Source organism: Phyllostomus discolor, chromosome 2 (genome assembly GCF_004126475.2).
Source record: "Phyllostomus discolor isolate MPI-MPIP mPhyDis1 chromosome 2, mPhyDis1.pri.v3, whole genome shotgun sequence".
Lineage (NCBI taxonomy): Eukaryota > Metazoa > Chordata > Mammalia > Chiroptera > Phyllostomidae > Phyllostomus > Phyllostomus discolor.
In genome coordinates this window covers 214,107,966-214,122,489 of record NC_040904.2, presented here as the reverse complement: position 1 = coordinate 214,122,489, position 14,524 = coordinate 214,107,966, and the positions used below count along the sequence as shown (strand labels likewise).

General features: G+C 63.7%; 1 protein-coding gene across 2 annotated transcripts in view; it reads right to left on the bottom strand.

Annotated features, from left to right (window-relative positions):
• Positions 1-596: 596 nt before the first annotated feature.
• The window catches only part of PARVB (parvin beta), a 70,008-nt gene continuing 56,080 nt past the window's right edge, over positions 597-14,524 (bottom strand). For both annotated transcript variants that reach the window (XM_028532520.2, XM_036019726.1), the window contains exons 9-13: positions 13,445-13,506; positions 10,760-10,828; positions 5,510-5,611; positions 3,312-3,384; positions 597-1,962 (exon numbers count right to left, since the gene is read on the bottom strand). In XM_028532520.2, coding sequence (XP_028388321.1) covers positions 1,886-1,962; positions 3,312-3,384; positions 5,510-5,611; positions 10,760-10,828; positions 13,445-13,506 — 383 coding nt within the window. In that variant the 3' untranslated portion in view covers positions 597-1,885. The remainder of the gene's footprint in view (positions 1,963-3,311; positions 3,385-5,509; positions 5,612-10,759; positions 10,829-13,444; positions 13,507-14,524) is intronic.

The following is a 14,524-nucleotide window of genomic DNA, read 5'->3' as shown; positions in this document are numbered from 1 at the left end:
CTTGCTCTCAGGCTGGCCATCCGTTCATTGTCACAGTTTTAACATTTTTTAGAGGGCAGTCCGATGGCCCTGAAGTCCCCGATACTTCCCCAGGGAAGGCTGGTGGCAGGGCTGGCAGGGCACGAAGGTGTGGCCGCCGTCATGGGCCGCTAGGTGTCCCTCGCCCTCCGGCTGGAGCAGCATCTCCCACGGCTGGTGCCACTGGACACCGGCAGCCCCCGTTCCGGTCAGGGAGAAGGGCCGCCTGCCCCACTCCGTTCTTCGTGACCACTCACCCACTGCTGCGACTGCCACCTGTCTGTCCCCCCTCTGCCCACCCAGGGCTGGGCGCTGGCTCCTGCTGGGTGGGGATCAGCGGGGGTCACGGGGCCCAGCCCCTGGCCCTGGGCGGGCACAACCAGTGACCGCCAAACAGAGCCAGCAGCGGCCCACGCTCACGGGCTCTGTGTCGGGTGAACCTCCCGCTCTGTCCGCCCCACACGGGGCTCCCCTCACGCGCGTCCCTGACTGAGGAGCCGTCCGGGCCCGCTGGCCCACAGCCCGCGCACGAAGGGCCGGCTTCCCGCCGTCGCCAGGCAGGCCGGGTCAACAACACGCCAGGGTTTGAGTGGCTTTTATTTAACATCCAGAAATCCACAGTAAACATGGCTTAAAGACAACGGCGCGCTGGCACACCCCGGGGGCGGGAAAGGGCTTGGTGGCTTTGACTCAGCAGAGCTCCGTGTGGCATCCAACGAGGACACACGCGCTGCGGTCTGGATTCGGTGCTGCGGTCGTCCGGGGGAGACGGGGCTCCAGGCGGGCGGGCACCCCGAGGCAGTGGGGGCCGTCACGGACGCACCCACAGAGAAGGACACAGACGGGAACTGCACCCTCGGCCCCGCGGAGCCCTACCCGGCTCCCACTGAGTTCCTGTGGACCGGGGTCCCTCTCACAAAAACTCAGTTCCCTGAAAACGTGCACCCCAGAACTTTCCAGAATTAAGGAAAGTTTTTCTGCTACCCCAAGAAGACGCCCCATTTCCCTGACCTGAAATTCAAGCCCATGAGGACAATGGGTGGATTGATCATGCACAAGGCTTGGTCCCCACAGCAGAGCCCCCCCACCCCAACTCCAGGCCCTCCCCCCAGGCCCTGCAGCAAACACTGACCCACACGGGGCCGTGGGAGGAGGACAGTGACCCTCCCACAGCCCCCAGGGGTCCTCCGGGGTGTGCGGAAAGCACGCCCTCACCTTTGCACCAACGGGAACACAAATAATTTGGGTAACGGGCCACACCCTCCTCCGGAGCCTCGGCCTCGTGCAGTCCTTCGGCAGCACCTGGGTGCTGAGGTGGGACGGGACACACCCCGGGGCCGGCTCCCGCCCAGCCCGGCCCCGCGGCAAGAAACACAGACATTCCTTCCGCGTGTCGGTCCCTCCCCATGGGCGGCTGCTGGCTCCTCCGGGTCACAGACGCCGGGGCACCGAGGAAAGGAAAACGACCCAGGGTGTCCGGGGAGGGGGGACGTGGGGGGAGGCTCCTGCCGCGGCAGAAGCGCTTTGCACCAGAAAGGCCCCCGTCCGAGGACTGCCCTGCCGGGAGGGGCCGCCAGGCCCGCCACAGGCTGCTGCGGCCCCAGCGCCCCTGTCCGAGGGGGCGCGGGGTGCCCCCCTGGGGGCCTGCGGGTTTGTTTGGTTCCAGCTTCGTTGGCTTTTCCCTGCTCGTGGTCCAATCCAGGCTGACAACCTCTGACTCAGCTCCCGGAGGAGCCCCCGGTGAGGCACTGAGCCCCGGGGCCGGGAGCCCCGAGTTCAGAGCACGCGGAAAGGAGGTCGACCGGAGGGTGGGGGGTGCGGGGTGGAACTGCAGGCCGCGGGGAGGGCGGGGGCGCCCCCGCCGAGGTCACTCCATGTTCTTGTACTTGGTAAACAGGTTGTAGAGGACCCGCAGGGTGGACTTGAGGTCCAGGTTCACCACGTCTGCAGAAGGAAACGGGGGGCCATGTACAGGGCGGCCGAGCTCACGGGGAGCCCTGCACTTGGGGGGCGCGGGGCTGAGTGCCCCGTCCACGGCTGAGCACTGCCACATCCGGTCACTGGGGACGGTCTGGGCAGCACTGTCCCCAGACACGGGCCTCCGAGAGAGCCCCCCGGCCACCTCTGTGGGTGCACCCCTGCAGCGGCCAGGACAGGTGCCCCCTTCGTCCCCTCTAGGGTCGGCATCGGGACGAGAGTGATGGCCGATGACACCCGCATGGGGTGGGGTCGACAACAGCCAAGGACATTCTCAGGGGACCAAATGGTCACTGGCTAACCTGTGCCGGCGTCGGGGTCAGGCGTCCAGCTGGGGTGGGGTGGCAGCTACTGTCCCCCCCTCAAGTTTGGGCGCATGACCTGGCCCACCCCAGGACGCTTTGGGGATGACAGCTGGGGCCCAGGCAGTGTGGCACCTTCTTGGGTGGGAAAGGCCCTGTCCTCCTGGTAGGAGAGGCCCCGAGTTCTCAGCCTCAAACGACCCCGTGACCTCAGCAAGTGACTGGGGGTGGGGGGCTGCGTTCATGGGTCACAGAATGGAACCCCTGTCCCTGGATGGGCCTTAAACGCCCCGCCCAGGTGGGCATCTAGGGGATCACGAACCCACCCCATGCAGAAGTCCCGCTGCGGCTGGAGGGCAGCGGGGGCCCCAGGCCAGGAGCAGCCGAGCCACCTGGAAACTGGTGGGAAATGGGACTGACTGCTCCCACCCCACAGTCCCCGCACAGAACGTGTCCTTGAAGAAGCTCTCCTCGGCTCTGGACGCCCCCTCGGGAGAGAACCCCGGGGCAGCTCATCTACCTGGCGGCCAGGAAGGACAGGGAGAGGGGCCTGGCCCCCTGCCCGGCTCAGCCCCTCACTGAGCAGGAGCGCGCTGCCCCACCCCCCGCCCCCCGCTCTGAGCATCGACCTTTGCTGGCCACCGGGCCCCAATCCCCCCAACCCGGCAGCCGCTAACCTGCAGGAAACCCAGGCTTTCCTCCCGGGTCGGGAGACAGGCGCCCGCCCCCGGCCCCGCCTGAGCGCTGGGCCCTGGAGAGGCCACGAGACTCCGAGGCCCGTGGGACAGGCCGAAGCTTCCACGTCAAGTGGTCACGGAGGAACCAGCGCTGGTGGCTCTGTCAGCACAGCCCCCACCCCGGTCCCCCACACCAGGCACCCGGGGGCTCCTGGGAGTGACCCGGGGTCGGCAGAGCCGTCAGGACAGGCAGGTCTGGCCGCCCACTGCCTCGGAGACCCGGCCGTCCCTCCCAGCCGCGCCGGACCCTCCCCAGGGGCCTCGGTCGGGGCCTCACCTTCCGGCCGCGCCTTGGGCTTCTTGAGCCCTCCGTCCAACATCAGCTCGAAGGCGAAGGACACGTTGTGGACCTGCCAAGGACGCCAGAGTTATTAACCCCGGGGCCGAGGCTGTCCCCAGGCCCGCCTGCTGCCCGCCCCCTTCCTCCTGAAAGGCCAGGATGGGCGCGGGCGGGGTGGATCTCTGCAGTGACCACGAGGACCCAGCTGCCCGGCGCAGGGCACGGGCGAACAGAGGTCTGTTGAGGGCAACACACGCTCACTTTTGGTGCCCCCCCCCCCCAGGGATCAGACGGGGGGTGGGGGTGGCTGGGAGACGCGGAGGCAGAGGCACAGAGCCTGCGCTGAGGCTCCTCAAAACTGCTCAGCGCTGAGCGTGAGTGGGTCACAAAACCTCCCCACCCAGCCCCATGGGGACAGCGGTTCAGGGGGCGCTCCCTTCCAAGTCCCTGCGCGGCCCCTCAGCCCCACGGTGCTTGGCCAGGGAGCAAGAGTTCCCTCCTGCTTTCTCCTCAGTCCGAGGAACTGCCAGGCGGGACGCAGCCACCGCCCTCCGCCTGTCCGTGGGGGCCCTGCCCTCGCCCCTGAGCCCGGCCCCAGACACGGCACACGGAGCATGGCCGCGGGACCACCCTTCCCGCCTGTGCCTGCAGAACGGCACAGCTCCCAGGCCTCGGGGACCAGGTCACACACGGAGCCCCAGAGCCCCGAGCCACAGCGGGGAGCCGGCCCCCTCGTGGCAGGGCACCTGGCAGCCGTGTCTCCCTGCCATGGGAGGGGTTTGGGAGACCCCGGCCGGGTGAGAGAAGACCAGAGCGCTCTGGAGTGGAGTGGGCTCTTGCCCTGCGGCCCGTGTGACTGACCTCCGGCTGTCTCAGGTCTCCACACGTCCCGAGTCCTCGTCGGGGACAGAGGGAAGCCGATGGGGGCTCGGGGGGGAAAGGACTTTGAAACTGCAGAGCGCTTTCTGGTCCCTGCTTCTAGGGATAACCTCCAAGTACACCACAGCGAGCAAGGGGCACTGTGGAATCTTCCAGAAAGATGCGGGGTAGGCATAATGGCCAGCGCACAGTAAGACCCCTCCGTGGCTCTGGAGCGAAGAGCCGTGGGCGGCACCTGAGCCCCGGGGGGGGGGGGTGCAGTTGGAGGGTCCGCAGGAAGCGAGGGGACCCGTCTCGTTTCTCAGACCCACCCACTGCGGTCGTTGAGGACACGGGCCCACCAGGCATCTCTGACCTGAACCGCGGTCTCCAGCCTGCGAGCGCCACAGCAAAGGGGCCTGGGGGACACTCAGACAGCGGCCCCTCTGCACCCTGCCACCTCTGTCCGCCGCACCTGCACGCGGTGCCCAGGGGCGAGGGTCTACACAGCCAGGAAACGTTGCCTGTGAGCTAGCTGCTCAAGGGGACCAAGAGGCTTCATAGCCTCACGGCTCAGGAAGAACCTCCTGGGGCTCAGTGACACCTTCGCTCCCGGTGAGGGGAGAGGGGAGGAGCGAGGGAGGGGCTCACAGGCCGGCAAGGATTCCCTCACCCCCCGGCCCCTGGAAGTGGCCTCCGCCCGAGGAGGCAGCCTCTGGCCGTCTGCCTCTCCAACGCACAGGGCCAGCGCTTTGGGGAAATGAAATGACTGGCGCCCGCGTGTCCATACGGCCAGCCCACGTGCCAGGTTGCCAGAGGCAGCTAAGTCCTGGCGGATGGCTGAACTCGGGGGGCCCTGGGCAGGGGGCAAGCGGCCCGGCGACACAGGGCGGGGACACCAGAGAACCAGACGCAGAGGGCAGGCCCGCTGACCCAGCCAGACAGCCCCAGCTGGGGGCTTTTCCTAAAAGCAACCCCCGGGAACGAAACACCCGTGTTCAAGAAGACGCCCACTGTGCGAAGAGGGCAGAACAGGGGCACGCTGACTCTGTGACGGGGAAAACAGCAGACGGCGGCGCCACGGCCACTCCACGGGGCCCCACGCCGCCCCCGAGGAGGGCAGCTGGGAGCCTCGAGATGCAGCAGGGACCCCAGATGTGACACGGGCGTGGCAAGAACAGGTACCTGGCACGGCCGGCGGGCTTCCTTCCGGTGTGGGGGGCTGTCTAAGCGCGGCACCACTTGCGGGGCAGCTCTACGTCTGGAGAACGTCACGCGGCCCAGAGGCACCCCTGGGCCCCGACCCCGGCACCTCCCGGACGCGGGCGCGCACGTACCTTCTGGTCGAAGCTGTCCGGGGTCAGGTAGAAGTTGTGCAGGGGCACGAAGTAGTCCTCCAGCAGCCCCATCAGCAGCACCAGGTACACGCCGTCTGCAAACTGCAGAGAAACGCTCGGTGACGCTCCTGGCACGCACGGCGCCGGCGGGCACCACCACGCGTCCACTCGAAAGGAGGAGAATGCTTTAGAGCAAAACGGTCCGTCTCCGGCTCAGGCGAGAGAACCTGCCATCAGGGGGGACCCGGGGCAGGCACTGCGCTGGGGGTTGGGCGTGGCCGTGTGTGTGTGCAGGGGTGGGGCGGAGCCGCAGGGATGGGACTGTGGCTCCAGGACCAGACCGCCCGGCCACGAGGTGCGTCCCCCCACTGACTCGGGGATGATGCAGGCTCCCTCTCTCAGGTGGTGGGCGGGGAGCCGGTGGGCTCAGTGCTGCTCCGTGGGCTCAGTGGCCGCCCGCGCCGTGCTTTGGGGTGTGCAGCCCTGTCTGCTCACTCGTCAGCTGCCTGGGTACCTCCTCCCGGCTGTGCTCATGGCACAGGCAAGACTGTCCCATCCTGGACGGAGCCTTTGCGTGTCCCCAGCAAGTAGTATCCACCCCAGCGGGGCCCTGAACCCCCGGGTGGTGCTGGCGGGGGAAGCTGCAGCCTCACCTGCGAGCCCATCCCCCCGCCCACACCTGGCCCAGAACCACCTGCCACCCCAGGAGGGAGTCTGGGAATCCAGACAGATCCCTGTGAGCCAGGTCACGGGGCCATCATTGCCTTCACGGGAAAAGCACTTCAGACCGAGGAGGGCAGAGCGGCTTCAGGAGGGGCTGTGGGGAGGGGACTGACAGACAGACAGAATCACAGACGCCCACTGTCAGGAAGCCCCGGCCGTGGGAGGGAGGCAGGGTCAGGATCAGCCGAGTGGGGGCTTCCAGGGACAGGCACTCCAGGCCCCGGTGGACGGTGGTTTGATTGGCAGCCAGCCCACAGCCCGCGCATCACGGGTCTCATGCTTCCACCCCAGGAAGACGTCGCCCACGTATCTCCATCTCCGTAAGGAGATCAGAGGGTTTAAAAAAAAATGCCTGTGCACCTGATGAGGCTGTTTTCTGCTCCCCTCTGGGGGGCGCCCTGGAGTTTCCCCAGCGACACTGCGCAGCATGCCCGAGACACCGCCGTTTCCCGGGGAGCAGAGGCGGCCCACAAATGAAGATGCCACCCACTTCCCTGCCTGGAGGTGCGGCTGGGCCCTCGGGGCGCGACAGGCAGGGAGTCTTCGCTTATTTCCCCGGCGTCTCCAAGCCACCCCTGGCCCACCTGGTCCCAGGCAGGCAGGAGAGATGGTAAGGGGCTCCCAGGAGGGGACGCCAGGCGGAGCGTGGCAGTCTGTCAGCAATGAGTGGGACCCTCCATTTTCATGGAGCAGGGGTCCTGGGGGGTGGAGTGCCCCAGCTCAGAGACCTGCTCCCGGGGAGGCCCCAAGACACCTTCCCCGTCACCAATGCCAACATTGAAACGAGTCCGTCTCTAGGTAGCCTCACCGTCCCTGCCGTCTCCATGCAAACACGCGGAGAGAAGGTCAGAGAGGCGGAGAGCCAGGGGCTGCCCGGAGCACACACGGGGTTTGCACAAGAAGGGAAAACACACTCACACGTGCACACACACCCCCCCCCCCCCCCGCCACAGGCAGGAATCTGAGCCCAGGTCTCTCTGAGCCCCCCGCATCCAGACTGAAGGACGAACGTGCTGGGCTGGCCAGAAAGTCTGTTCATGCTTTTCCCGGAAGATGGCTCTGGTAGCGCTAAGCTGTCTTTAACTTCATTCGAAACAACTTTGTCAGGTTGGATGGTGCCAGCTGTCCAGTCAGCGCACACTTAAAAAACAGCTTACCACAACTGGGGAATTTTTGTGTAGCCATTTCGATATTGAAGATGGAAGAAAATAAGCCACATTTTGGCATATTATGCTTTATTATTTTAAGAAAAGTAAAAATGCAACTGAAACGCAAAAAGGTTTTGTGCAGCATATGGAGAGGATGCTGTGACAGACCGAACCTGTCAGAAGTGGTTTGCAGCCCTGGCTGGTGTGGCTCAGCGGACTGAGTGCCAGCCTGCGAACCAAAGGGTTGCCGGTTCAATTCCCAGTCGGGGCACATGCCTGGGTTGCAGGCCAGGTCCCCAGTAGGGGGTATGTGGGAGGCAACCACACATTGATGTTTCTCTCCCTCTCTTTCTCTCTCCCTCCCCCTCTCTCTGAAAGGAAATATATCAAATCTTTAAAAAAAAGTGGTTTGCAGTGTCGCAGGTTCGATTCCCAGTCAGGGTACATGCCTGGGTTGCAGGCCATGACCCCCAGCAACCTCACATTGATGTTTCTCTCTCTCTCTCTCTTTCTCCCTCCCTCTCCCTCTCTAAAAATAAATAAATAAAATCTTTTTAAAAAGAGTGGTCTGCAAAGTTTTGCTCCACGGTTGTGCAGACCAGCTGAAGTTAACAGCAATCAAACTGAGACACTGACTGAGAACAATCAACATTCTACCACATACTGAAAATACCCAAATCAAGAACATTTTGGGTGAAAATGAAAAATGTGTCTTCTAGTTTATGGAAACCACACAGACTTTTTGGCCAACCCCATCTTTATTAAAAAATACACCATTCCACGGCAATGAAAGAAAAGAGTTCTCTGCACTTCCGTGGCCACTGACCTTTTCTGGTGGACCAGTGGTTAAAAATCCTTTTCAGACACTACGTTACACACTACGGTGTGGTATGGAAGAGGAATGGAGATCCCCATTGAGTGACTCGAGGTCCAAGCAGACTCAGCTTCCAAGCCTCCGTCTGTCAGTGCTGGCGCGCGGGCAGACCCGGCACGGGACAGGCGGGAACCGCCACGAGGCCACGGCTCTCCGCTCTGAGAGGGAGGAGTGCTCCGGCCATCCAACCCCCCCCACCCCGGGCCCACGGGGCCCCTCCACCTGCTCCGTGGTCCCCCTTCCAGGAGTGAACCCCGAGGGGAAGGAGGAGGACTGAACAGCACCGCACAGCCGCTCCCTGAGCCACTGGTCACCAGGGCAGGAAACGCCCCGTGGTCGTCGGGGGTGGGGCCTCTGACGCACAGACAGCGGCTGTTAAAAGTGCTGAACGCAGACGCCAGGCCAGGGAACAGAGACGAGAGTAGACAGGAACACACACACACACTCACACGAAGAGATGCCCACAACACACTGGGTAACCAAAAGCTCATTACCAACAGCACAGGACACTCCGCTGCCATTTAGAAAATACATTTATGCAGTGAAATAGCTAGAAAAACACACATCCGCCCGTGAACTACAATGACCCCTGGAGAGGACGTGGGGGAGGCTGTGGGGAGGCAGGGAGGAAGGGCCAGAGGCTAAGTGAGCAATGTCAGTGAAGTGCTAAAAACAATCAATGTGTTTGCACACAACACACAAACACATATGCACATTTAAAACAGACCCTCTGACCCTGGCTGCTGTGGCTCAGCGGATTGAGTGCCGACCTGCGAACCAAAGGGTCGCCGGTTCAAGTCCCAGTCAGAGCCCAGGCCTGGGTTGTGGGCCAGGTCCCCAGTAAGGGGCACACAAGAAGCAACCACACATTGATGTTTCTCTCCCTCTCTTCCCCTTTCTCTAAAAATAAATAAATAAAAATCTGAAGAAAAATAAAAACAGGCCGTTGGCTCTCAAGCACACACCCACGCTGTCCACCATTAACGACCCACGCAGAGAAGAGCTCCGGGGCTGACCTCCCGGCACAGCATCTGAGGGCGACGCGTCACAAAGGGTTTTTATTGGGTTGGCGCCCCTGCATTGTCAGACGTTTCCACAATGAACCTGAATTACTTTTTTAATTAGAAAAGCAAATGAGAAAAGTTGGAGAGAAAGAAATGAACGCAAGCGCCCGGGGCTTTAAGAAGGATCAGCCGTGCATTTCAGAAGCTGCTTCCAAGAATTCGCCGCTCCGACTTCCAGCCCCAGCTAATCCCTGGAAAATTATATCTTGTCTCGAACACCTGCTGCGCGCTCGGAACACAGTTTCCCGACGCTGCGCTTGTTCCGCGTGGGGGTGGGGAGGGCTCAGCGTGCCCGCGGACCACGCAGGGCAGGGGTTAGGGATGCCAACATCCCGCACCGTCGAGAATCCACGCACTGTGCGCTGCAGTCTCACAACAAAGGACGCTGCAGAACGGACATTACTAAGAGGAAATGCACGGGCGGTTCGGCGCTGCAGGGTCCCGTGGCTTATTCACAAGATGAGCCGTCACAGGCTGTGCCTGCATCAGTGTGGCCTCACACGAGACACTGTAGGTGTTACCAGTGCCACCGTCTCACTGACAAGAGACACCAAAACTGAAAGACAGTGTGGAAAAAAGTATCTATTTGCAAGTACAACGACCCATTCCTTAATAACAAAGAAGCAGCGACAGGATTGTTTTGTTAGTAACGAGACACATCGAAAACTTCTCCGATACCCTCGTCGGACAAAAGTCCACCTGGAACCGGACCCAGGCGGGCGGTGCAGACCCGCGCTGTTCGGGAGGCCACTGCACCTCTCACGCCTGCGGCAGGAGGAGATGCGCTGCGCCTGTTCTCGGGGCTGTTTAGTGAGCATTTGCTGGGGGCCGGGGACGGAACATTCTAGACTGCGGGACTGGCATGGGCAGAGGCTCTTTGGAGGGCGTTAGGGGCGGAACTGCATCACCCCTCAAAGACAGGTGTTGGCCTCCCAGCCCCCCGGCCCTGGGAACGCAGGCTTATGGGAAACGGTCTTTCCAGAAGTGACCGGTGCAGATGAGGTCAGCCGGGTGGGCCCTGGCCCGACGTGGCCGCCGTCCTTACGAAAGCAGGAACCTGGCAAACATGCACGCACACACGGGGAACCGCTTGGGACGGTGAGGCGGAGACCGGGGTGACAACGTCCACAGCCCCGCGGGTGCCCGAGGTCGCCAGCGGCCCCCACCCCCGCCCCGCAGCCTCCGGGGCCCCCCCCCCCCGGGAGGGAAGGAGTGTCTGCCGCCTGAGGGCCCCGGGTGCTGTGCTTCGCTCCGACGGCCCCAGGAGGCACAGACCAGGGTCTGAGAGGCCCCGAGGGTGGCTGGGGCTGCAGGGTGGCCTCTCCTGCCGGGCGCACCAGGTGTCACGTGACGTGTGCTCACGGCGCCCCCACCCCGGGGTCATGGCGCCAGCCACACACGACGCGGGACACAGGGCCCTTCCGCCCAGCATGCAGCTCACCTGGGTCTCCAGCTCCGTCACCTCCAAGTTCAGCTTGTTGAGGTGCTTGTTCACGAACGTGATGAGCGACTGCGGAGGCAAAGGGACACGAGAGCCGTGAGAGGGGCCCCGCTCCCCTGAGCTCCCGTGGGCCAAAAGCAGCAGCTCGTGCTTCACACGAAACATTCCGGTTTCCAGGAGAGCCCTGTGTTCCAGCCCCTGGTTTCAAGGACGTGACGCCTAAACCGTCCCCGTGGCAGAAGGAAGCACATTCTCGGCTCGCACGCTCCGTCCGAGCTCCGCAGCCCCGAAGGGAGAGACAGCGCCCTTCAGAAGGACACAGCTGTCAGCGGGAGGCAATTAAACATTTAAATGTGCCCTAAATGTCACCGTGGACGTGAAAGATGGAGAGAGAGAGGCTGCCTGGGGCCACCCCCCCACACCCCCCCGCACACACAGGCTTGATCTCAGGGACAGGCATTTGTAAACTGTCACTTGTGACTTTTCCCAGCAAACAGACCCAAGTTTGATGGAAACTGGGGCCCAGCCCAGCCTGCCCGCCCTCCCCCAGGCGTGATGTCGTTTCCTCGTTCCTTCCACTCAAACTTTCGGAGCAACTCCCACGGCCGCGTGCTTGGCGTGGTGCTGGGGACACGGAGACAGCAGGGCAGAGCCCCACCCTGGAGACCCCGCGACCTAATTCCCCACAGACACCCCCAGTGAAGGTGACGGAGAAGTCAAGTAATACGGCAAAGCCCTGGAGACGGGAGGAGAGGTCTGGCGAGCACACGGGAGGGCGTGGGGCTCCCTGCCTGGAAGTGGGGTGCAGCAGGAGCTCTGTGCAGGGCCTGGGGCGGGGGTGGGGGGAGAGGGCGGAGCAGGCGCCCAGCCGTGAAGACCTGGGTGCACGCTGTGGGCTCCTCGGGCCATGGCTGGAGGTGGGCGGGATGGGAGAGGGGAGGGCGGGGCAAGCGGAAGGATTTCGTCTCCTTCGGTGCTGAGGTCCGAGTGCCCGAGGGACGTCTTTTCAAAGCATGACGTGGCCTCACGGCTGCTACTGGTCAGAAGCTCACCCGCGTGCACGACGGCGTGTTCAGCACACTACGGTGGCCGCGCACTGCGCGCCGGACCCTCACGCAGACATGGTCACATTTTATGCTCGTGCACGCTGTGAGGGGGGGCTGCCCCTGTCCCTCCTTGACCGATGGGGAAACTGAGGCACGGCACGCAATCTGGCTCAGGTCACAGGGCAGCTAAGTGAGGGAGACGGATTAAGCCATCCGCTGAACCAGGGACGCCAGGGCCAGATGTGGCCAGGGCGGGATGGGGGGCACTGCTCTGAGGCCCCACCGTGTGGCCCCGCTGACCCGAGGACCCTGGGAAGGCTCCACCCGAAGGACCAGGGGGGTGACTCTGCGGCCTTCCTTGAAGCACGTCCGGGAACTGCCGACCTCCCGGCCCCGGCCCAGACCGGCGGTCTCCGCAGGTGGGCTCCGCGGCCTCGTCTCGTGTCCCCCCGCCCCCCAAAGAGACAGGCAGATCTCACTACTGACACAAATGTTTGGAAAGTCCTCCCCACCAAGCTCTCTCCGGGAGGGCTCCAGCACAGCAGCGTCTTAAAGTCCCCGAGAAACCCAGCAGCAGGAAACCTGCTCTGGCTCTCCAGGTCCCGCTACGCTGCAGCCAAACGTCTTACCGGAGACGGACAAAGGCCACAGGATCTCACTCACACGTGGAACCTAACGAACAACCTGAACTCACACGTGAAACAGAGACAGACTCGCAGGCGGAGAGCAGGTGACAGCGGGCGGTGGGGGAGGGGAGGGGGGAGGGGTCGAGCAAAAAGGAGAAAGGACTGGTGGACGCGGGCAACAGGGAGGTGACTGCTGGTGGGGGGAGTATGAGGGGCCTAAGCAGTAATGGAAAAAAAATACAAGAAAGACTAAATTTTTTTTTAAAAAGAGACCTGTTTGGGGAGATTGTCCCCTGGGTCACAGGCAGAAATGGTCACTCCCCAGGCGGCCCAGGAGGGCAGGGCGCACATCCACCCGCTGCCACCGTCCCCAGTGATGCGCCTGCAGGGGCTCAGGTGACCCCAGGTGCCGCGCGCTGACACCAAACTCCTCCTGGTGGGGGAGGGGACAAGCCCTCCTGGCAGAGCCCCACCGAAAGCTTATTACTCCCCAGCCCCCGACTCCAGAGGCTCGGGTTCGAGCGGGCTTTTCCGTCCATAAGTTCACGGGCAGGCTGCTGCAGGGTGGACGGCGAGGGGCCTGCTCTCCGGGCTCCTGTCTGGGGGGTGGGGGGAGCGGCCGAGTGCATGCACACAAGGCCCCACACGCAAAGGCCTCCCGCCTGCAGTGCGCATGGCGTCCTGCGACGGTCAGCCAGGCCCGCGGGGTGACCCGCTCAAAGGCTGTCCCGCGCTGAATAAAAGCCCCATGTTGGAACGAACCGCCACGTGGGCACTGGCTGGGGCCTCACTCGCAGACCCAGGCCGGCGGGCAGATACCCAGCGAGCGGAGACGTCGCTGAGTTAAAAAGCTGCCACTTTTACGCACTGGAGTTACGGTTCGACGGTAATTAAGCTTCAACCCGTGAGGCGAACCTTTCAGGGACTTCATACGTCCCCCGCCCCCTCCCCTGCACCGTGTCCCCACCCCGCCCCCGGCACGGCGTCCACGCCCTGAGAAGCCAGGCGCCTACCTTCTTCACCACGTTGAGCTTGTCCGGGGCGTGGTCGAAGAGGGTGTCGAAGGCGTCCCGCTCTGCGCGACAAGGAGACACAGGGGAGAGGGTTTATGGAGGTCACCGGGCTGCCCCACCCCCGCCCACCTGTCCCAGGAAAAGGCAGCTTTGGGTGTCCCGCCAGCCCGGAACCCTCCCGGCTCCTACTGGAACTGAAGCGCGGGCGCCAGCCAGGAAGGGATGCTGCGGGTTCCTCCTGCCTGAGGGTCTGTCCTCCCACCCGACTCACAGGGAACACAGGGCGCCCACCCCGAGCCATCCCGGGACTGGGGGTGTGCCTTCCCATGCTGCTCGCCCACAGCAGACCTGTGGGTCCATCGGGCCACCTCTCCACCACCCCCCAGCTGCGCATGGCTGCCCCCCACCAGCCCTATCGCCCCTGACATGGGCGCAGCCAGCCACAGCCTCTGGCTTAACAGGCCTCCTGCCTCCTCCGCCCCAGGCCCCTCAACCCATTCCCCCCGGAGCAGGGCGAGCTTTTTCAAGTGTAAGTTAAATTAGCCCATTTCTGGACTCCTCCCCATCGGACAGCTGCTCATCACTCTTAACGTAAAAACCAGCCTCCCTCCCACCGAGGCGAGGGGGACGCAGACAGCGCAGCGTCACCCTGACACCCTGGGCCTCCCCGGCTTCCCGGTGGCCGCTCTGCCATCGCCCACCCCGGGGCCTTTGCACCTGCCGCTCACCGGGCCCCCCTTCCTGCAGGCGCTCGCAGAAATGGCCGCCTCTGAGGGGCCTTCCGAGGCCGTGGAACAGCGTGGCGTACTGTTCCTCCTCTTATCCAGGTGCATTTTTCACAGCAATTAGTTGCTACCTGAGAGCTTGCTCCGCTTTCCTGTGTCTGCCCCCTGAGGGCCAGTGCCCTCCACTGTGGCTCAGTCCCCGCACTGAGTCCGGCTCCCAGGACAGTGCAGGCCCGCGGCCCATGCTCAGGACAAAGGGATGAACCAGAGCTCACCCCGTCCCAGACTCTCTCTACAGAAACTCTTTCGGGGGGCCCCCTGCGTGGGAACATCTGGGGGGCCTGGGGCAGCCCAC